The sequence below is a fragment of the Oryzias melastigma genome, linkage group LG17 (assembly GCF_002922805.2).
Source record: "Oryzias melastigma strain HK-1 linkage group LG17, ASM292280v2, whole genome shotgun sequence".
Lineage (NCBI taxonomy): Eukaryota > Metazoa > Chordata > Actinopteri > Beloniformes > Adrianichthyidae > Oryzias > Oryzias melastigma.
The window spans coordinates 14,563,520-14,587,724 of record NC_050528.1 but is presented as its reverse complement, the minus strand read 5'-3'; the positions used below and the strand labels follow the sequence as shown (position 1 = coordinate 14,587,724).

The following is a 24,205-nucleotide window of genomic DNA, read 5'->3' as shown; positions in this document are numbered from 1 at the left end:
ACTGAACATTTCTGACAACAGCCCTGCTGGACTCAGACTGTACCAGTCCTTTCTTTTACCAGACACACCAAAAGAATGCTGTGTTAGAAGCACGCGCAGCGCCCGGTGAATGGATTCTTCAGCAGGAAGCTTTGGGAGGTGAAACCTCCTCCAGCTCTTCCTGCCAGAATCACAGGCTGGCTGTGAAGTTCACGTGTAAATTGGACTCAGCACACGAGTGCGTGACAAAGAGTGTGCTGCTACATTTCATAAGGTGAGATCTTCACAAATATGTTCTGAAAGTTCAGAAACTTAGCAGGTCAGACAGAACGCAAACCTAGAGCTAAGTGGCTAACGTTTGACCCTGTAACACCAGAGATATTGGCCCCTAAATAACACACGCTCCTACCATAACTCAACAATCGTTTCTGCAGTTATATAGGACATCCCTATCCCTAACTACTGAAAAAACATAGTGCAGGACTATCTAGTGCTGTGGATATTAAAAGAAATTAGGACACCACGTTTTTTTTTTTTTTTTTTTTTTCTTTCACGACTTCATCGATTTCACAAAGTGAAAACCTCATCAATACAAGCATGGTAGGATGAATATCTGTGAATCCACTGTGTTCTGATGATGAAAACGGGAATGAATTGTTAAAAACATACATTTGAATTGATTTTTTTGTTTGTTTATTTTCACTAATCTAGTTAGCGTCGATCCACATTGGTTTGTTGCAGGGACTTCTGGGAAATTTCTCAACCATTGTATTTTGGAATTGACTCTGACAGCTCTACAAAATGATGAATGAACTATATAGTGCACTATTTAGTGAGTAGTGAAGGAATTCAGACACAACCCCAGAAATTTTTAAAGTATTTGTTTTAGCTAGATTGGGTTAAGCTAGAAGTGCTAACAACACAAAAAACATTAGGAATCCAAAACTTTTTTTTAAATTGTGCACTTTTCTACATCTTTTTAGGTACGAAAACAGAGAAAACCTCTTTAACCTTATTCTATTGAATGTTTGAAACTTTACAGACAACGTAAAATATGAACTGTCAGCTTTTTGGTTAGCAGTAGAGTAAAAATGATGAGTATTTTGGGTAGCGACCTGGACTCTCCTTGTTTGAAGGAAAAGTCACTTGTCCTCTTTTTGTGGAGTTTTGCTCTGTTTTAGAGAAAATGATCTTAAAAGTTAAGCTTTTTTGTTGATATTTTATGTTTATATTTCAACTGATAAAATGTTGATCCTCTTTTTCCCCTCAGACGGGGGTTCGAGGTGAAACTCATTTTGTAAGATATTTTAGAAGCTAATACTGAAACTTGGCTGAAAAAGTATAAACACAGGATAGTAAAGTCGTATTGATACCAATACTGCATCTTTTATATTGTAGCACTGAAAAAAATGTCTTTATTGAGAAACAACAACAGCATATTAGTATGTTTTCATAAACAATCTAATTTGGCAAATAGTAGATCAAAATTGTGTGTCCTTTCTGGGCTTTAAATCTTGTACCTAAAAACTAAATATAAATAAATTGGTCCTTTAACATCAAGCTAAATTTAAACTGTGTTTTCTGTTATTCTTTGGGCTGTGCAGATAACAAATCCCAAAGGACCACATGAGCACAACAGCCGGAGGGATAGAAGCAACAACCTGTGATACTGTAGCCACTGAAGACCGGCGCTCCCGGGAGCGCCACTCCCGGGGGGCGCTCAGACACCGGAGGACAAGCCGCTTCTGGCCCAGAGAACACACGCTGCTTCAGGCTTTCTTTTTGTGTTTGTCACAAGTCTTAATCAACAGGTAATGTTGTCCACAAGCTCTATTTAAAAAAAAAAAAAAAACAAGGCTATTATAAGCAGTACCAGACTTGCAATAGGAGGACCTATATTTAAAAGCAGCTAAAGTGTAGATAAGTAAAGGTAAAGTCACACTAAATTACACAAGAAAATATACACAACCAGGCAAAACCCAATGTCCCGACTTTTCTTTCACTTTACCTTTTTCACTATGATCTACAATGCTTCTGGTGGGACAGCATGGACTCTGGAAGTCAACAATATTCCTTTTATACAAAAGCAAAAACAAGAGGACTGATGCAGCAGTCTGAACAGCTGCAGCGGCCAGACGGTAACAAGGCCAGGCTTTCTCCTGACTCAGACACTTTCCAAAAGCTAATAGTTTTCCCGCTGCCGGTGCCTAATCGGACATGACAGATCGTCGTTGTTGTGTAAAACCGGGGTGTCAACCTGCACACAGCCCCGAGGCCAGTCTGCAATGAGCGTGACCGCTTCATTGGCAGGAGCCAAACTTGCTGTGTCTCAGCTTATCTGGGCCCTCCAAAAAGATGATGTTCAAGTCAGATCATACAGCCAACATTACCACTGCTATCATGTAAAGTCCAGTCAAAACTTCACACAAATGGATTATTTGTGTGCATTCAGGAATGATATATGCTTGACATGTGTTTGTCTGTTTGTATGTATATGTAACTGCGTAGGTATGGTGTATGTGTATGTACTTGCATGTACTTATACCATGGTTCTGGTGAATACTCAATTCTGATTGGCTGCAGGGTGTCCATTAAAAAGCAATAATGGACGCCTAAAAAAGAAGTTCCGGTCACAGAGCCTGAATGTTCTATATTATTACGCTTGCTTCAGTGCCAGTTGGTAACTGGAACAAAACACACACTAGCAACATAGGTGAACATTATTACACAGTTTATCACAATAACAAGACAATAGAAAAGATCTGTCCCTCAAATGGTTCAATTACGGACAAGTCAGTATCTCTATCAAATATTACTATCAACAATAATGCTGTCTTTATTATTATATATGTTGTTGCCTGTCTTTCTGTCTTGTTTGCCTTATTGCTGATACAAAGTTACTACATGTATATAAATAATTGTATTAATAATTGATGAAAGAAGTAGTTTAATTTCTCAGAGTTAATGGTAAATATTAAGTCCACAAGGAAACTACTTGAGGACTTATTTGAAACAAACTTTAGTTTTATCACCTGGACAAAAACAAGCGGGAAGAGGCGAAGTTTCTCCCTGGAATGAGGCTTTAGATCACTTAGCATGACTTTAAGCATATATACTGTATATACCACTGTCCTCCGCTGAAGCAGAGCCCGGTCGGTGCAGGGTAGATAGCCATTACCATTACAGCGCATCACATCGTCTATCAGATGGTGCATTTTTTTGTGATTTTTTTGTGATAAATGATTCAAATAAAAAACATAACAACATAACAAATTTAAGTACTAATAAATGATGTTTAATTATTTTGTACGTAAATAAATAAAAACACATGACACGACCAGATCTCCTCAGTCATTGGCCAGGAATTACGAGGACGGGGGAAAGCAACCAGAGAAGGCATACTGGAAGTCCTACGCTTTGCAATCCTTGTCAGGATAGCTCACTTCTTCAAACTTTATAGTTGACCAATTTTGAACATGTATCAACATCAGGTAAAACACTTTTTACTGATGCTTTGGTACAGCAGAGGCAAGCAGCAAGATGGTAACTGAAGGTACGACAGCTATGAAAGTATGCTTATAAGTGTTTATGACATTTAGATTGTCAGGAGAACAGTGGGAGAAGCAATGTGTATCACGCTAGAAGTTGTTTTGATGAGCCTGCAATCATCAGACCATATTGCAATGAGTTGCTGTGTCTCATCGTTGCTCCATGTTTGTCCTTGTCTCTCCGTTTACATCCCATAATGCCAGACTATGGTGTCTTTGGTCCAGTTGTTCCTCTCCGAGCACAGAGACTATTCAGATTGAGGAGAAGTCAGAGCAAACCGGAGCTCAATCTGATTGGAAACAAACTGAGACCAGAACAGACAGATCCGAGGGCAGGATCCTGGTGTGGGACCTGCTGTATCCCGGGTGTATTCACTGAAACTTTGTTTCGGATTATCGGGAAAAATTCATGAACTCTGGTTCCCTGATTTGAATACTCTCTGTTTGCTTTTACTCTCTTAAGTATGTCCCCATGGTAACGAATGGTGACTTAGATTTCTTCCTCTACAATAAATTACAATTTGATGCCATCACAGAAAAACAGAACAGTTTGCAGCAGTGATGTTTCCCCTATATTGAATACAGACATCTTCCCTTTACACTACCTGATGTTTTTTAAACATATTTTTTAACCAAAAACGATAATCCAGCAGTAATCTTGTTAAATGCTGACCCTGGATGAGAGCTGGGAACGCCGCTAGCTGACACCCTGCACTATAGATAGATTACAGCTGGGAGGTAATCCCGCCTGAAATCATCCTCGCTGTGAAGAATAAGCTGAAAAGTCACTCTCACTCTGAGCTTAAAAGCTCACTCAATATGTTCTCAGGCTCAAGGGGGGCAAAACCATGCATATCAGACCCACTTCTGCAGAATGAGGTAAATACACAGGAAACAAACGCTGATGCCCTGGATCACTTTCATCCTGGTTAAGACAACAGCAGCAGCTTAAAAGCTGTTAGGTCCGTGACTTCAATTCTGTGGTCTGGATTATAAAAACTTGGATTATAATAATACTTTCAGGGTTTATTTGGTCTTTGGAAAAGCTTTTTTATTGGGGTGATTTTTTTTTTAAATCTCTTTTTGTTTTGTGTAATTTTACTTCATGTCAGTGGCTCATAATTATTTTAACTGTAGAATTACCACAGCTACTTGTTTTTGTTACCGCTTAAGGTTAACCCAAACAGTAGAGTACCTTGTTATGCTTAGCCAGAAGCAGGAGATACTAATTTTGACCTTTTCTGTATATGGATTATTATTATGATTACTTCCGCTAATTTCAGTTTTATGCATATTAATTTTATAAAGTTGCATTTTTCTTTTTACTGCCGGACTTTTTGCTTAATTTTAATATTTCTATTTAATCCTAATAAAATGGTAAATGTTAAGCCGATATGTCTGTCACCTCCTGGATATGAATTTTTTACAAGTAATGTCCAAGGACAGAAGCTTTTTGAGTTCATTGTTAAAAATTTAATTTTTTTAATTTAAGAAATTTAAGATAAAAAAGTAGTTACTCAAAAAGCAGGTATTGGACATCTGTTGGTGAGTCTATTTGCCAGATTTAAACAAGATGGACTTTTCCAGAATTGGAAATTTGTTCTTTTCATCTTTTTAGCTTAGAAATAATGGCTTATTTAGTCAACAAGCTATGCTAATGCTAAAACCAGCCAGTAGCATTTAGCAAATATAGAAATGCCTATGACTGCTCTTTGTTAGTTTTTCTTTGTTTAACCAGTTAACTGGATGTGTAGCTAACATAATATGCTAATGCTAACATGTTAGCTGCACTTGGGTAAATTAATTCTTAATTCTGCTCATTATTGTGGACCTTTCTTTATTTTTTGTATTGTTCTAGTAATGTGACCACATTGTCATAATGCTAATAACATGATCTTACTCTAATTCTTCTTTTTTGCACAGCTGTTTCATAGAGCTAATATAATAGTGATGCTAACTTCGACTTTGGTTGAATTATCAAATAGCATTCGAGATTAAAGATGGATATATAAGCAGTTGCTAGTAAAATGGAGACAAAAAGTTACATTTATGTAGTGGAAAACAATGTTAGCAAGCAGACTAATTAACCTAGAATAGTTTAAATGAGATCAATGCAGTTTAAACTGAAAACAAATGTAAACTGTTTCAGATGTTTATACTGACAAATACAAATAAAAACACAACATTTGCTTTTTAAAATATTCTGATTTTAAAACTTTCATCATTCAGTCAAACACAGAAGAACCTTCTTTTATTTTCAACTGAGATTAAAGTGAGTAAAGGAATTCTATTTACGTTTTAGGACCAATGCCTTTATCAAGATACAGCGGGGTCCCCCCCACAACCTGTCTCAAACACATCAAGATAAATACGGAGACCTTTTTTTATCATTTTTGTCATGAAGTCAAGCATATTTTGATTTACTTTAATATTTAGTGTCAACATGTCAAACCACCAATAAAACCCTCAGCACAACATGACTGCATAGAAACGGGAATGCAGCGCATGGCTCTATGAGGACAGATGTGTCTGAGCATTGACATGTGATGCTGAACATGCGTCCCTGAAGTCCTAATTCCATTTGTCTGTCGTGCAGTCAGCTATTCATTTGTCTTGGATTGTAATTCACACTTGCTGCATGATTGACCTCCAAGGACCACAGAGGCGGGTCTCAAGGTCCAGCAGGATCTATTAGAAACAAGGTTATGGGTGCAAGATAATCAATGCGCCTTGTCCTTCAACCTCAGCCCACAAGCGTGCAGTCACAACATCGCTCTCATCATGTGACTGAAGCCAATCGTTGTTGACATTGAGTATACAAAGCAATCATAGGACTCACATGGAGACACAACCCTTCACGCTCTCCTTTCCTCTTAGGATTATCATGGTGTCATGGCTCCGCGCATGTCTTTGACATGACTTTGGCCAGAGCCAGCACGGTTTTAAAAACCTCACATTCTGCATATATCAACTAGTTGTGTGAGATTTGGTTCTTAAGACCTATTTCTGCTTTCAAAGACTCCCCTAGATTCTTCCAATATCCCTCCATTTGACTTAAAAGTGTGTTTTTTCTGCTGAATAGGTGCGTACACGAAGCCCCACAGACAAGGAAAAAAAACGCAATAAGTTTACACAATTTCTGTCCAACAGCCAAGGCTGGAGAATGTGTCTTGTATTTACCAGCAGGGATGCAATAATTAGGTTCTGTCAGCAGTTCAGCGCAGGGCACAAAGACAGGCTTTTATTGAGATAAATATCTAGCTGCTAGGCTCATAATAGAAGAGGAGGGGTGAGTGTTGAGTCAGGAAGAAGGAATGACTTACAGGTAACTTTGGAGGTCGGCCAGACTTGCTGAACACAGCCAACTCATTCACACATTTACATTTTAACTGAGAGAAAGCACGACCCAAAGCTTTTCATTGAATAAAACTCCAGCCAAAGAAAGAAAAGAAAGAAAAAAGTGACAATGTCTTCCATTCTCCCTCTAGTTTTGCGATTGGGAAAGCTACAAAGTAGTAGGATTTGTCTAGTCTGAGCATGTCAAGTGAAGAAGAAAGTCCACATAAAGGTCTGATAGTAAAGAAAGGAAAAGAAGAGGCAATGAGCCTTCACCGCAGGCCTTTTTTAAATCATTTTTATAGCTCATACTCCGAGGCTGTAACTCTGTCACGCCATTTTATTTGCGCTCAGGGAGGACAAGGCCAAAGGAGTCAACGAGGTGATGAACGGTGACCGAGGCCAACAATCCCCACCAGTAAAATTAGGGAGAGGAAATGAGACGCATCCTGCAGCAAAAAACTACATTTTGACACACAAACTACTAGTTGCTGCTTCCATCACTGCAACACGTCCATCCCAACAAGTTGGTTTTTCAATGTTTATATGTACAATAATGTATTTGCTTAAATATCAATTAGTCACAACTGCCCTTACAGCTAGAAACGGGGCTGTCTGCGGACGGGATACCGGTACGGGACACATTGGTGGCCCACACAAATATCAAGGTCGTAGACTGCTTGGTACGTCTGTAGAGCCAAAATGAGCACAATTTCTTCTACAGGCATGCTGTGGGCGTTGGGTCATAGAAAACACTTATACAACATGTAAAGGCAAAATAAAAGTCAAGCAGATGAGAAGTAGGCATGCGGTACGGATATTTAATGTATTTGAACACCCCCAAATGTGAGGACATTAGTGTTATTCACACTATAAGTCCGCACTCCCTGAATGCAGACTGACTGTTATGCCTCATTCACAATGCTCTTAACAAGTGCATTTAAGTGGCTACTGCCATTGAAAGTTGTATGTAAATGCAAGTAAATGTGCATTTCGGGCTTCCCCATTCAAAACTCTAATGTTTACACATAAATACACACATTTTTAAGACTGTTAAACGTGAGGCCTGTAAGTGAAGGTTGCAAGCTAAACCTTATTGAAAGTTGACCAATCAGGGACTTGGATTTGGCAGTGACGAACGGATGATGTCCCTTTTAATTGAAGGAAGTACCAACCATTTGAAAATTGGGAATGAAGGAGAAATTAATATTTACGGTTTGTGCCTGGCCAGAATTATATGTCTATGTCTTTCATATATCGGAATAGAGCTGCAAAAGGAAAAGCCTGGAGAGAGAATTTTGTTCCAAGCCTCTTTCAATTGTACAAACAGTAGAAAAGGGTAAAGAAGCCCCTCCCTGCTTGACCAGTGTAAACAGCATGGGCTAAATGCGCAATCAAGACAAGACTGGTGAATCCGTAGCTTTTGTACTGAAGAAACAAGACACACATCTGCATTTGTTTTAAGATGCAGTCTCGCCTTTGTACGACCGTCCACCAGTCCAGACAACCCATAAACTTGCAGTACATTACGGGTCAACCACCATCAGGAGCATGTAAGTGAGGCTTTTTTTTTTTTAGAAAAGAAAGTAAAATGGGGACAAGCCAAACAATAAAAAAAAAAAAAGAAAGAAATATTACTGTAAAACTGTCAGGTAAAAAAAATCTGATTGAAAGAAGTAGAAAACAACATAACAATGGTATAATGCACTTGATTATCTGGTAATGTATTTGGGTTTTCATTCTGTTCTCAACCTGCCAACAGGAAAGCTCTGCTTTGTGGCGGTGCCATACACAGATCAACACAAAACCATTGGTTCATAAACACCATGAAAAAGTTGCAGCAATAGAGGACTAAAAAAATCTGATTGTTCAGGATGTAACAAATCTGAATCATCTGCCTCACTTTTATTTTCAAATATTGGATGTTAGCCTTCACTATTGTGGGCACTTATGTGCAAAGTCTAAAGGCGAGACAGTCACAGTGTTGAGGTGTTCCATGTACAGTCACCTTAAACATGACTAAAACAAACCAGTTCCACACTTAAACCAACAATAAAATAATGCATTATTATTGTTATGAGTGAGAATCTTCTGTTTTAGTGAATCCAGGGTGTAAATAAAATCCCTTGACTGCCAGCTGAACGCTTTTTAAATAACGTGGAAAAGATTTTGGAAGAATCGCTTGTTCCGGATGTAGTTCTTCATTAAAAAAGCGTTTGGATTTGATGAAACCTCCTAGATCTTCTGTATTTGTTCTAGAAGAAACCCCGAGTCTCTGGAGTAATTTGGGGAAATGCCTGGCAGGTCACTGCACAGAAATGTCACTGGAAAACTCTGGCATTAAAAGCTCAAAAAGCTACGGCCGATGGCCCTGAGCCTTCATTAAATATTAAGAGCGGCTGAGTGCAGTGTCTGGTAACGGCAAAGATTGTCTGAGATCAACCGCTTGAAACCGGCGAGACTGAGGAGTCAGAGGGTGAGACAGAGGTGAGGAGGGAGAGGAGATGAAGGGTTCCTCCCTCGGAGCCTCTGCGCCTGATGTCCAAATCCTGATTTCTCATGGAGGTGAGTCAGACTGCTCAGCCTTCTCTTAGAGGAAGCGTGTGCACGGAGAATATGAAGAGGAGAGCTGCAGAGATGCAGCCAAGCGTTACTCAGGACGAAAACTACATCTGAAAGGTCACAAGTGCTTAAGCTAGAAGAAACCATCTGGGGGTAAACATGGCTGCTTATCACATTTGCAATATTAATAGTTAAAGAAGCAGAGAACCTGCCCAGCAACAAGTGACCTCAAGTCAAAGGAGATGGTTCAACCACCAGTAGGAGTTTAATGGCGTGTTTGTTTAATATTTGACAATCATGTTATGTCAGAGCAAAGTGTTCCTTCAATCACACTCCTCTGCTGCTCAGCAGGAGGTGCAGACATCATAAAGGGAGGATGAAGCTCTGATGCTTAAAATTATTCACATTTTTAAGTTTCTCTTGGTCGTTGTTTTACTGTTTTTTTGTTTTTTGTGGTTATTTTAAATATTTGATATGATTTCTTTTTCTGTAGATCCACTTTAAAAGGGCTATACCATGAAAAACATTTTTTGTTTTTTTTAGCTTTTGAGTGTATTATAATGTTAATTCTTCATGAAAAACAACCCCAAAGCAGCATTTGATTTATTCACCCTGCTCTCTGAGTACCAGCCCCTCCCAATCCACAAAAATGAACGGGTCCTCACATTGTGACGTAGCCCCTTCCATGAAGAGTCTGTGCTGCCAGCTCCGCCCCCAGGCTAACACAAACACATATTTTGAAAAAGTTAAACCCATCAAACTGTCTCTGCTAATCGAGTTCATCAATCAAACCAATCAAAATGGCTTAGCATTCATTTTCTAGTGCTGACATGGTTGACAAAGTCTAGCAGTTCTTAAAGGGGCCATACTATGAAAAATCAACTTTTTAAACGTTCAAGTGTATTATACTGTTCAATCCTCACTATAAAGAACCCCAAAGCCGTATTTTGAGCTGTTTGTGAATAATCCTCTAAAAACCTGCGCTCTAAACAGCAGCCCCTCCCATACCCATGAAAACGGGCAGGTCCTCACGTGCTGATGTCACAAAGTGAAACAGCCCCTTTCAGGAAGAGTCCGCAGAGCTCATGCAGGAACTGGGGAGAGCAGGGTGGGAACCAGGGAGCGGGAACCGTGGACCTGGGACCGCGGAACTGAGAGCAAGAACTGGGGAGAAATAACTGGGAGTGTGGGGCAGGGAGGGAAGTAGGCTAAAATGGGCACCGATTAGGAACCATGAGCTGGTTCCTAATCGGTGCCTATTAACAGTTGACAATTAATGAGAACGAGAACTTTTCAACCGTCAACTTTTTTGTGAAACGTGTGTAGATAATGACTGAAAGATTTGAACAAAGTCTACAAAGGTGCAATATTCACAACTCTGCTTCAGTAAACTGAAAAAAACCCAATTGTTTTAAAATTTCCTCCTACTTTCATTGAAAACTACTGTAAAATATTGCTTTTTTCCAGAACTTTTAAGATTAGCTGCTGCAACGTTGATGTTTTTGTGCCACAACATTCCCAAAAAGTGCAGACAAAATACTGGAAGGACTGACTTATACAGAGCAGGTGTCTGGTTTGTTAAAACTGATGTGACCCCAGACGAGTAACCAGGCGAAGAACGCAACAATACAAAGATGTTTATTTTTAACCACAGCAGCAAGAACACATGACGGAGACACATCTTGCTTTTTCTCTGCATTTTAAACATAAGAGAGTGTAGGCAGAATCCATTCAAATCCAAAGAAGCAGGAAACAAAGCAGACATCTTTAAAGGCACATAAGCTCCATATGGGCTTGCTTGGGATTGGCTGGGAAACAGCAAAGCCTTCTGAATCTTAAAATGAGCAGCACATTCTTCTCCTCGGGACTCGCTAACGGCAGAAGATTGAAAATACATGCATGTGGTCTCCACATGAAACCCACACTTGGCTTTTTTTTCTTGCTCTATCTCCTCGGTGCAGCAGGCGCTCCGGTAAGCTAAGCCTGACCTTGAAAGAGGAAGCTGCAGCGAGCTTGAAGAGCAGCTAATCGCCGCATATGAAGCTCTGGCTGTGTGCGTCTGTGTGTGCAGGAAGAGCACACACCGCTATTACCAGGTCTGTAATGCTGTTAGCTTCATGGGAACACTCCCTCCACAACACCACATGTTATCACTGACAAGCACCCGCTCCTCTTCACTGACCAGAACAACCCAATCTGTTACTTACCGACACCTCTGTTCATTTAACAGCAAGTAAAGAGGCTAAATGGCTCAGGCACACGGACGGGCATCAATAGAAGAACACAATCTGCTTGGAGTCTTTTCAGGAGGAAAACAAGCAAATAGAGAGTCTGTGACTACACTGCTCTGAAGGGAAATGCACCGTTCAATACGGCTGCCTTAGGGGGGCTGAATACAAAGGATGTGTGGTCAACAGGGACCCTGAGAGGCTGCAAGAAGATGAAGGCAGATCGATGGCTCTTCTGACAGACTGACAACATCCATCAGCCTGATGAGTTGGGAGAAATACATGAAATCTAGGATTCAAAAATGAGTTTCAAAATAAAGTGTCACAGCTGTGGGTACAATTGATCTTCATACTTATTCCTTTTTGTGTGTTCCTCTCATGATTGATTTGGCTTTTTTTTCCCATCGGATGCCCTTTCTGACAGAACTCTGCAGTAATTTGGGCAGACATGGGGCCAGCACATGATAGTGATGATTGTGCCCCCTGGTGGCTGCTTTTTCTTGTGTTATTTGTATTTTCAGTAAATTAAGGACGATGCTCCACAGTGTCAAAGAAAGAACAATCATTTCCACACAACTGAATGGAAGAGCAAGAGATGCCAAGATAATTTCACCTGAACAAAACCTTCACCAACAACAATGTTAGCTGTTCTCTAAGCAATTAGCTTAATTATGACAACCAAAATTAATGACGTGTGTTTAAAGGTTGTGCCGGAAAGTGTGAAATATGTTTGACACATGGAAAGTAGCCACACACTATTTGTTTTACTTTAGATTACTAGCTAGTCTTTATTGCAGGCAGCAGTGGATGCATTTTATTTTTCATCTACAGCTTTTCTTAGTTGACATTACTTTATAAAGGACAGTTTTGAAAACAAAACTCAAACTGAACAGTTTGCCAAAAACTGCTCTTTAAATTAGAATGTGTTTCAAGTGGCCAGGAGATGAAAAAGATGCCTTTGATTTAGTTTACAGGATATTGAGATGGCCATGACTGTAATGTTGGTGCCATAAATAATCTGCATTATTACACACAACTGTTTGTAATAAAAGCACAAAAAATATGTATATATTAAAATGTGGAAAATAGTAGCATTTTTTATGAAACTATTCTTACTAACTTGGAGATTTTTGTTACTAATAGCCACTTTCTTGACTCCTTCAGCAACTATTTTAAAGGAAAATCAATTAGCAACAAATTGGTCCCTTTGTACTATCAATATTGGGATCTTTTTATGATGAATGTAAAAGCCCCCACAGCACTGGCTGCTTCTCACTGAGCAGCTGCCGTGAGCCAACCCAATCACCCAAGCCAGAGACTCTTTAGGGAATTTTGCAGGTCTCAAGCCCGGATGGGTGGAGGGTTGAATTATATGATATTTAGTGAAACTGGTCAACAGAACATCAATTAGTTGTTTCAAAATGTACAAGAGTTCTTTACTGACTTTTTTCTCTAGGGTAAGATACACTATCTGTCAAAAATAAGTGTTTTCATAAAGGCAAAATTAAGCACACATTAATATTAATACTTATAATACAAAGTAATACGGCAGGCGGCATCCCTGTCTCTCTGCTGCCGCTGTTCTGCTGTTCTGCCAACCTCCTGGGACAAGCGGGGGGGACACTAGCTCCAGCCCCTCTGCCAATGGTAGCCAGGACAGGCTGTGGCCGCAAAAGGAATATAGTAGGTTAAGAAAATGGGAAGAAAATTTAAAAAAACAAGAAAGCTAACTCGAAATTAAGTAGGCGAACCGGAGGTTGACCATAGCGGCAGTTAAAAAGAAATGGTAAATGGCATATACTTGTATAGCGCTTTTCTACCTTCCTTGAAGGCCCAAGGCACATCACAGTCATAGTCTCATTCACCCATCACACACTGATGGTGGCTCCACTGATGAACACTGGTACCAACCTTCCACCAGAGGCAAGGTGAGTGTTCAGTGTCTTGCCCAAAAGCACTCTGACATATGGGCGGGCAATGGAGGAATCGAGCCCCTAGTCTTCTGGTTGGAGGACAATCGCTCTACCAATGCACCACGTCCACCCTTTAAGGTCCTCAGAATACTCAACTATCCTTCTCTTTCTGAATTGTTTTTTGCTGGTCTATGGCAGGAGTTGTTTTACTGTGTTTCATCCACACAGCCCTAAATGTGGTGTAACGCTTTAATCCAATTGTATTGTACTAAACTACATTGGTTCTTGCTTATGATGTAACTGCTGCGACATCAAGATCAAAGGCAATATTATTTATTTAAATAAGAAAAAGGTCTTTAAATCAAAGACCTACAGTTTAGTGATGCTAAAAAAATAAAACCCTGTCAACTCTTCATCAGTGCCTAACTGTTCTTTTTTTTTTTCCTGACGTTCTACCTCTAGTTATAGTCCTGGGGTATCAAACTCATTCTGGCTCAGGGGCCACATTCAACCCGTTTAATCTCAAGTGGGCCACACCAGTACCATAATAGCAAAATAATCTACTGTACGGTTAATTTGTTATCTGTAGCTTTGTTTTTGTTTTTGTTTTTTCTCAGTTGAAAAACTGCCTCAAACAACCTAGTAGCCTATAATTACTTATCATTATTAGAGCTATTATTATTATTATTATAATCTTTTTGACAACAACATTTTGGTAGTTGTGATGTCACACCTGATTTTTTTTTTTTTTTTTAGTAACTTAACACCGGTGAGGCTGGCAGGAAACCTAACTGTATCTTATCCAGACGTGGCACACGCTTGCAAAGAAAAGTTGTTTATTTCTTGATCTCTTGTCATTCAGTATTTATTTTCCTTTGCTCCCCCTAGTGGTAGAATTGCCTTTGCAGCCATTTCTTTAAATAACCATAACTCACCACAGAAATTGGCTAGACAATAAGTGGTTTTTTTTCCCAACATCCTTGTATTTTTTAATTTTTTTTATTACTGAGCTAGATTAAAAATCTGGTGGGCCGAATATGGCCCACGGGCCAGATGTTTGACACCCCTGTTGTAGTCAATACATATGTGTACTTTGTTGAATCTATGTTTCGTGACTCGATAGTAAAGCCTGTGTATCCATGACATATTTTTTACAGTCATCTAACAGGAGAAATTTATATTCAAAACAAAGAAAAGTCAAGGCCGACGTGTCAAACATCAAACTAAATGTTGTATTCATATTTTTTTTTTTTTGTAAAGCTCATTTTCGTCTTTATGCATACATTTCTTTTTGACATATCCCTTACCCCATATTTTCCACCCACAACATTAAGTTTCTCCCTTAAAGTGTTCTTCACAATTACCAGGACAAGACCCCGCATTGCAAACTATGTGGAGAGGTTGTTCAACAACTTACTGCAGTTTTTAGTAAACCCAGAGACACTTTTCACACTTTACATAAATTTTAATGTTTTAGAATTTTTCTGTATAGGTGTAGTAAAATAAAAGCGATGATTTAAAGTTGAAAATGTAAATACAACTGTTGAGTTTATTAGACTGTTTGACAGTTTATCTATGCGTTTGTGCTTCAATTTCAAGCAACTTTTTCCTAAATTAACACATTTTTCAGCCATTGATGTGATTTTTAAACATTGTTTACAGGACAGGATTTACATGCTGGTTGATTATTGTTTTCCCATCTAAGCTCTATTTACTCCCCCGTTTCTAAACCAGCTAAAACAGCTGACTGCAGAAAAGCATGACCCAAGTTCAGGAGGCGTCAGCAGGAGTTCAGCAGGAGCCGGCCTGAGCCCTCCCCGTCCGTCCAGCTCCACGCCTCCCGCTGGAGACAGAGCGTGGCGGGAGGAGGGGCAGATCTGGGAGCGTTTTCATCAGATGATAAACTAATCCCTCCCGCCCACAGACTTTCCTGTGAGCTAATACTTACAGTAATGACACAGCAAAGACTTATCTCAGCACGAGGGGAAGTTAATTAATACACTCCTCTCGGAGCACTGCTTCAGATCAACGACTTATGCAAAATGTGACTTTAATTATCATATCGTGCAGCGGGGATCTGCATCAACAAACAACATCCTGTAAACAAAAATGTCCCGTTCCCTGCAGAACGATGACAACCAAGTGACCCTGCACTAAAGTTACTTTACATATAGATTTGTTTTTCAATGTTGTTGAAGTAATGCAGCAGTATTTGACAAAGATCCTTTGTAAAACTGTCGGATGGTCCATTTTTTTTAAAGAATAATGAATCTTTTAAAGTTTTGAACATTCTAGAGTGTGTGTGACTCATTTTAACTCATGTTTGCATGAAAAAAACCTCTGATGATGTATTTGTGACAAACAAGAAGCTCCTAAAAGAGTCATGTTTGCCTCTTAAATCAACATAGAAACCTCAGTGAGGTCATCGAATGACATTTTTCATGTTCTAAGAGCTACATTTTGAAAGATCCGCCAGATTTCTAAAAAAAAAAAAAAAAATTTTGCTAATACTAGCAGGGCTAAAAACAAAGCTGAAGAGTGCCAGAGAGCTAAAGGATGACTAGCGTGGTTTCTGCACCATAAGGAAAATTTTAAAGCTCTTTTAAAAAAAAAAAAAAAAAAAAAACAACATTGCACCTCATAAACCTCAAGTGCCTAAAACATTTAATTCAGGTTGTGCTTTATTGAATCAATCTCAAAATGATTTTGAGAGGAACACGACATTGTCAAAATTTTGGGTGTCATTGTAAATATGCTAACACAGCTAATATGTAGCTCTGTCGGACTGTGTTTCATTTGTCATGTAACTAACAAGGTTGGGAGTTAATCAGAGTAACACTTGCTGTAGCAGCATCAGTCTGTTCTCCTAAGTGTTGCAAAAGAGGTAAAGGTTTAGCCTACAAGTTTTGTAAACATCAACAACACTTCTACACTAATGCCTCTATCGTTACAAACACGTTCTAGAGTCACTTTGAGCGCATTAAATAAAGTCTCAATGACAGATTTATCTCTTTTGGCTCCCTTAATGCACCTTATTCTGTGTGCCTTTTACATTATACATGTTTGAAAATAAACCGTTTATTAATGGTGAGCCTTATCATACTTGATAACATCCCTACTCGTTATTTAAAAACTGCAGCTAGCAAATAAAATGGTGGATCATAATGAAAAAATGGATTTGATACTTGAGAGGTATGAAGAAAGGGATGTTAGACATCTAAACTAGTTAAGAATGAAAGCTATGATGTTAAGCTGTGAAAAAAAAGACCAAACAAGTCATCCTAAAATTTCAATACAAGCAGAATTATGTGTAAAATTTGCTCAAGAAAGTGTTGGTGACTATAAGAAAAAAGGTTGGACAACCTGGAAAATCTGAAACTAAGCTAACTTATGTGCTGATCGCCAAATGAGTGGGAATAAGATGAGATACAAAACGCTGAGAAATAGTAAAGTTAGACATGGAAGAGATGACAGAGGAACAACGTCCAATGAGAAATTTTAATCTCATCTTTAAAAAAAAAAAGTGGGGAAAAAAAATAACTTTTCTTTGTGTTTATGGTGTATAAAAAGTAGACATAAATCAAGAAAAATATTAAAAGTTACATAATGCCATGGCAGGAAGGAAAATAAACATATTTTTTTGTTTTGTTCTTTTTTTACCTTAAAAAAATAAAGAAAAAAGTACAAATAAAAAGAAAAAATTGAAATTAATGCCTATTATAATGATACTATCAACAATAACTTGAGAAAATAGTTGTGACGAGTGAGTCAATGAAATGGTGTTGATGGTCTGCAAGTGACTTTCACATTAAAATGATTTATAAAAGGCTGTAAAGCAGAAATGTTTCTGTAATTGAACAGGATTCTTCCCGTTGAGATGTTTTATTCAGGTCAGTTTGTCTGAGCAATGCAAAGACAAAAGTGCCTCAAATGACACTAAAGCTGTTTCCACTGTACGGTCCGGTCCAATCTAGAATAGTCCAGGCAATTCAAGTGAGCGTTTCCACTCAAAGTTGGACCGTCACGGCGCATACAGGGGGAAGCTAACATCAAGAATGGAAGACATCCAACAGCTCTTTTTTCCTCTTGTCTTTTGGTTCTTCATGTATACAAAGCATCTATTGTTGTTTGATTGAAGACTGTGGACGGATAAGAGGAATACAGACGCTTCTTTAGTCGTGATGACTTTCCACCAATCAACAGGTTTCAACAGTAGCTCCACCCTAACCGGTCGGTTTAATTTTTCTATGGACCGATACAACCTACGGAGGCTCAAAAATGGTACGGTTCAGTTTAATGGGTCCATTTTAAAACAGAACTACTGGACTGGACCAGACTGGACCGCTCTGTGAAAAGGGGGCTTTAAAGTGCAACAAGAAGTTTAGCAAGAAGAGGTTTGGAAGGAGATTCATCTGGAGTTCTAGTCCAGCTCTGAAATGAACTCAAGATATGTCAAAACGAAGATGCTAATAATTCCCACAGGAAGTCAGAGTGGAGGTGCAGAGGTTTAGCAGTTAAGCGGTGTAGCTATCAGCCTCCAAAAGAAGTGAACTTGGATTTTTCCTGGTTTGCATCGTTGTTCCATCAAGCTGAGAGATGCAGCAGAACCAGATGAGGGAAAGCTGGAACCCCCGCTCTGAGCTGCAGCTGCATTACATCTACAGAGATCTGCAGCTTCCACAGCTCCTTCAAAGCATGATGGGATTGGGGGTGACAGCAGTGGATGGGGGGGACGGGGCTGCGCTCATCTGGGCCTCAGACGGAGCCACAGTGAGCGTGGTGTTTCCGCAGGCGGGGGGGTTTCCTGTGTGGATTAATAAAGGGCTGGAGCCACGGTGGCTCTGTGGTGAAGTCGCTCTAAAGATGTCTGGACTGTCATCCGAAATGCAAAGAAAAACCCCCAAAACAGCCTCATTTTAACCACCTATAATGGAAAACACACTGAACTTAAAAGCTGATGTTCTCATATGTGCCTCCTTAACGTGGTGATAACAGTAAGTGCGTAGCCTTGTCATCAAAACCCTATGGCCCCCAGCTGACATCTTGTTTAACAGCAGGAACTGTAATGTTTTTATTTCACAGTTAATCCAGGAAAAAAGAAAGAATCAAACATCTCTACAGAATCGTCACCATCAAGTCGACCTTTCTCCTCGCTAAAGCGACCTTTGATTGTGACCTTGGCAATGAGGTCATCCTCTAGGGAAGATCCTCGATTCAATAAGTGGCACCAGAATTAATCCATATATTTGGTGCTGCAAATTATAATTAACTATAATCCAAATTATAATCATCCTTTAGCTCTCAGTTTGGCACTCTTTGGCTTTGTTTTTAGCCCTAAAAGTGTTAGCAGACACTTTTTTTTTTAGAAGTTTGGCAAATCTTTCATCCTCAAAAAAACTGTTTCATGGAAATCACAAACATTACAAAACTGTTCAAGTGTGAGGCTGTGCTCCATTCAAATTAGGAAATGAATGACTCAAACGATTCAAAATAATTCAAAGTGATTCATAACGATTAAAAATGATTTAATAGGACTCAAAAAAAATAAATTGGTTAAGAATAAATAAGAAATAATTAAAGGAAATGTCAGTGATTCAAAATAGTTCTATGATTCAAAACTTTAAAATTATTTAAAACAATTCAAAATTATTCAAAACATTTAAGAATCAATGAAAAATAATTCAAAATGATTTGAATACTTCAAATGATTCAAAACAATTAAAAATAGTTCAAAGTGATTCAAATAGATCAAAACCTTTTAGAATGATTTAAAATGATTCAGATATTTCAAAATGATTGAAAACTATTCAAAATTATTTAAAACGATGCAAAATAATTCAGAACAATTCAAAATAATTTAAAAAGTTTCAGAATGATTGAAAATCAATAAAAATGTTTCCTAATTATTCAGAATTATGAAAAATGATTCAAAACTATTTGAAGCATTTTGAAACTATTAAAACTATTCAAATTGATTCAAAGTTATTCAAAATATGTCATGACTTTTCCTGAAAATCTTACCAAAGACAGAAACGGTTTCTATGTGAACTTTGGAGGGCTAAAAACTAGGGCTGCCACAATTAGTCGACAAATCGACAATTAATTAATCGACTTTTAAAATAGTTAATGGCTTATTTAATATTTGATTAGTCGTTACTTTATATTATATCAAGTCGCAGTTTAGTAAAGTTGAAAGTTATAATGGCATTATTCTAGCTTTTTGGACTATTTTGACAATTACCAAGATTCTTTTAGGCTGTTTTGGAGTTTAGCTAATATTTCAGCTACATGCTAGCTTTTTTGGCTAATTTAGGACTTTTTTAGGCTAATTTGGAGTTTAGCCAGTATTTTAGCTGCATGCTAATTGTTTTGGCTAATTTGGGATTTTTTTTTAAGTTTTTTAGGCTATTTTGGCATTTAGCAAATATTTCAGCTGCCTATCAGCTTCAGCGTTTTCAGCTATAAGCTTTAGCGTTTTCAGCTATCAGCTTTAGCGTTTTTAGCTATAATTTTCTGCCTCTTCAGCTAGCAAATTCAGCGTTCACACTAGCATTATCACAGGTAATGCTATATATCTAGTTTTTAGTTAGTTTAAAGCTAATGTTGGTTAATATGTGTGCTTTACACTCAGTTTGCGAATAACCCCATTAGTTGACTGAACTGAAAAACTTTTAAAATAATTCTTTGTGGCAGCCCTACTGAAAACTCTGCTGATTAAATATATATTTTATCGTAATATTTGCCTCTTTGTGTCTTAAACATGAAAAATCCCAGCATTCATTAAAACCACAGGTTGTGTTGCTGTTTCCCTCATTCGTAGAAGTTTCTCTAAAAGTAAACACACATTTTAAAGCCCATTTAGTTTGTTTTATCCCATTAATATTTTAGAACTAGGGTCTTTTTTAAATTAAATTTAACTTTAGTAAACTCAGATTATTTTTTTTCTCAGTTATGGTAAATTCACAGTAGCAGTTGGATGAAATCTGGGTAGACTTTGACTGGATCCTCAGATCTGTGTTTTTCTTAGCTTATCTGTGTTCTGTTTGGACCTTTGAGCTCAGAATCAGCTGCAGACAAGAAGCTTCACGGTCAACAGCTGATGAGGAGACGAGATGCACTCTGATCATGTGACACTTCAGGAGAGAACGCTGGAGAGTCTGAGAAATGTTTTCATGTGGAAACACACAAATCTACACCGCCATGAAAAATCTGTCTTCAAGTTGGAGTTTGAGAAGCTCATTAACACAACAGATCTTAGCGTGGAGCCAAAAAGAAAAAACACACTTCCTACTGCCAGACATGCAGCCGGACCTCAAGTCACACATGACAACACAACCAGCTGCAGGTTCTGCACAAACAACTGGAGCAAAAAGGAACAAACGGGATCTTCACACCTTCAGAGAAGCCACTGTAGTCACAAATACACACACACTGTACACAAATACAGATGGTGAAACAAATGCACACAGATCAAATACACACAACCACACACTTGTATCGAGACAATTAAAGAAACGCACATAGATACACATAGGAATGCACACACATACATATACACAGAAAGATAGACAGAAACACATTTTGTACACAAATGCAAAAGATGGACATGCATGCACAAACACACACAAATACACACCTCATGCACACACTGATACACATAGATAAACAAACGTGCACACAAATGCAACAGATACACATGAATACACAAAAACAAATGAACACGCGGACAAACAAAAACCTCATGCACACATCATTACACATACAGTTAAACAAACATGTGCACACAAACACGCCCACACCCACTGACGCACACACGCTCACACAAACATGCGCATGTGCATATACACTTGTATTTAGAGAGAATGAAGGATCAAAGAATGATGAAAAAAGAAGATAAGAACTGAAAAAATAAAGAAATGTTGAAAGGAAAAAATGAAATGAATGAAGGAAAAAAAGGAAAAGACGGATGCTTAAAAAAACTGAAAGAAGCGCACGGACAAATGAGGTAAATATGATGACTGACATGGAAGTCGGAGAAAACAAAAAGAGGAAATGAAAGAAGAGACGATAAAAAGCTAAAATGAAGATGATTTAGTAGTAAGGTAAAAAAAAACATTGAAAGAAAAGAGAAAAAAGAGTGGATAAACATTTTTAAGAACATAAGGAAAACAAAAAGCTTCAGATGATGAACAGAGAAGAAAACGACATTGACCGGTAGGGGGAGCTCCACCTGTTCAGAGCTGCAGTATTTGGTCGCGTGCGTGCGCGCGCGTGTGGGCGGTGGACAGCTCCCGGTGCTGAAAGCTGTGCAAACAAACTGTCAGAACTGAAGCGCAAAAACTGCGCAGCCGCAGATTCGGAGCGGATCTTCACGGTTTCTGCTGCCTGGAAAAGTTTCTGCAGCTCAACCCGACACATGTGGATGAGGAGATTGGAAGGTAAAAATAAAGCAAGTGGTGCAGGTGTGAGGGCATCAAGAAGGAGCTCACCTGGTTGGTGGAGAGCTTCGCGCTCTGGGAGATGAGCAGCTGCACCAGGACGTGGAGCCCCGAGGTCAGGAGGCCGGCCACGATGGCCCAGGTGAGCGGCAGCGGCAGCATGTTGTAGGTGGCGAACAGGGTGAAGAGCACGTAGCCCACCCCGTCCCCCAGCAGCCCGTAGCCCAGCCCGGCCGCCAGGATCTGCGTGGCCATGGCCACCCAGGTCACCACGCCGCTGTACTGCAGGTAGCTGTGCGACGTGGTGTCCTTCCGCACCACCACTAAGGCACAAATGACGACCTCGATGCCCGTGAAGAAGCCCAGCAGCGTCCCCTTGATGGGGTCCATGGGGGAGGAGGCCAGCGTCAGGTGGAGCACCAGCAGGGTGAGCTTGGTCACCACGTCCAGGATGTTCATCACCACCACGGATTTGCGCCTCTGGCCCAGGAAGTAGCGCTGGTACAGCTGCTCCAAGTCGCGCGACTTGAAGGCGTTGCGCAGGGTGGGGAAGATGACCCCCCGGTAGGTGTAGCCCCAGTTCAGGAAGAAGTCCGAGTTGCTCGGCGCGCAGTCGAGCTGCAGGAAGCCCAGGTCGCTGCTGGCGCGCTCCGGGAACACTTTGGTCCCGCCGTTGTTGTGCCGGTCCCCGACCGACGTCCGCCCCGCGGACTGCTTCCGCGCGCCCGAGCCGGGCTCGTACTGCTGGTCCGGGCCCCTCGCCGCCCCGCCTCCCCCGCCCTGCTCGTGGATGAAGCGCTGCTCGGTGATGTGGCGCACGGCGGTCTGCCACAGCAGGCGCTTGGGTCGCGCGCTGCTGCCGCCGCCGCCGCTGTTGATGGTGTACAGCTCCTCGCTGGCGCTCGAGCAGCGCACCTCGGACAGCTCCATCCCGCCGCGCGCTCTGGCGGCTCTCGTGGGCTCGTACCTCTGTGTGTCGGCTCCTCTCCTCCCTCAGCGCCGTTGGGGAGACGACATCCTCTCGTGCGCATCGAACCGGGGGCGCGTGCTTCTCTCACGGGGTTTGGCGAGACCGGCTCGTGGGGGGCTGCTGCTGGAGGTCATCTTCAAGACGCGGGTCCGGTGGAGAAGTGGCGCGTGGATCCTGCACGAGAGAAACTCCCAGATCAGCGCCGCCGCGCGCCGCGCTGAAGGCACCATGGGGGGGAGAGAGAGAGGAGGAGGGGAGGGGGGTCACGGGAGCCCAAATCCACAAGGGGGTGGGGGTGCAAGCGGCGGCAGATTTCTTTGAACCTTAACGATGGCTGGCTCGTGCGTCGGTGGCACAGCTGGATCCGTTTAAAGAACCATTATTTCCTGTTGGCGCGTGCGCCTGCACGCAAACAAACACCAGCAAATTCCCGCGTCTTCCCCTGCAGCCTTCAAGAAAAAATCCAAGAAAATCCAGGAAATGTGTCCAAAAAGAGGAAAAGTGTAAATCCCAGAAAAAAAAATAATCACAAATTACAACTTGGTTGGCGCGCGAGGCTCTTCACGCAGGATCAGCGAGCACGAGGATCAGCCATCCCTCTCCACGGACTCGGCTCGTCGCGCGAGGCGAAGGCGCGTGTCTCCATCCAGAAAATGCCGCGTGAGGTTGAGAGTGGAGCCCTCTTCCTCCTCCTCCTCCTCCTCCAGGTCCACCTGCTCCGGTTGGCCGTCTCTCCGCGCGCTTCTCCGGGCTGCTCGCGCGTCCCTGGGTGTTCGAAACGCAGCAGCCGCCGCGTGGAGGAGATCTGGAGAGGCGCGCGGCGGGGCCAGCGAGTCAGCTGCGCTCCGCTTTGACGTCATTGCAGCGCGGGTGCGCGTGTGTTCCCTTCTTCTCGTCCCACACTCCTCTTCCTCTCTCCCTCTGGTTTCCTTTTTAGTCTTCCACGTTTTATCCTCTTTTTTCCTCCCTATCTTAAATCAGAAACGTTTTTTCTCCATTCTGTCTTACGGGAAACATTTGATATTCAAAAAGCATTTTGACTGCAGTGACCTAAATCCTGACTCAAAGTCAAACTAGATGTTTTACATAATCACTTATCATTCATATCATCTACAGCAGGAAAAAAAATAGCCCAAAAAAATCATTCATTCATTCACTCATTTGCAATTGGCTGCCTCCAACAGGTCAAAGGTCCCCAGCAACCACAGAGTTTTTTGTTTATCTGGACCAG

The 24,205-nt window shown here is 40.5% G+C and overlaps 1 protein-coding gene across 1 annotated transcript in view; it reads right to left on the bottom strand.

Moving 5' to 3' along the window:
* adcy8 (adenylate cyclase 8 (brain)) overlaps positions 1 to 22,934 on the bottom strand; it is a 111,073-nt gene extending 88,139 nt beyond the window's left edge. Inside the window, exon 1 of the mRNA XM_024268655.2 lies at positions 22,056 to 22,934. Within this exon, the coding sequence (XP_024124423.1) occupies positions 22,056 to 22,934 (879 nt within the window). The remainder of the gene's footprint in view (positions 1 to 22,055) is intronic.
* Positions 22,935 to 24,205: the final 1,271 nt, after the last annotated feature.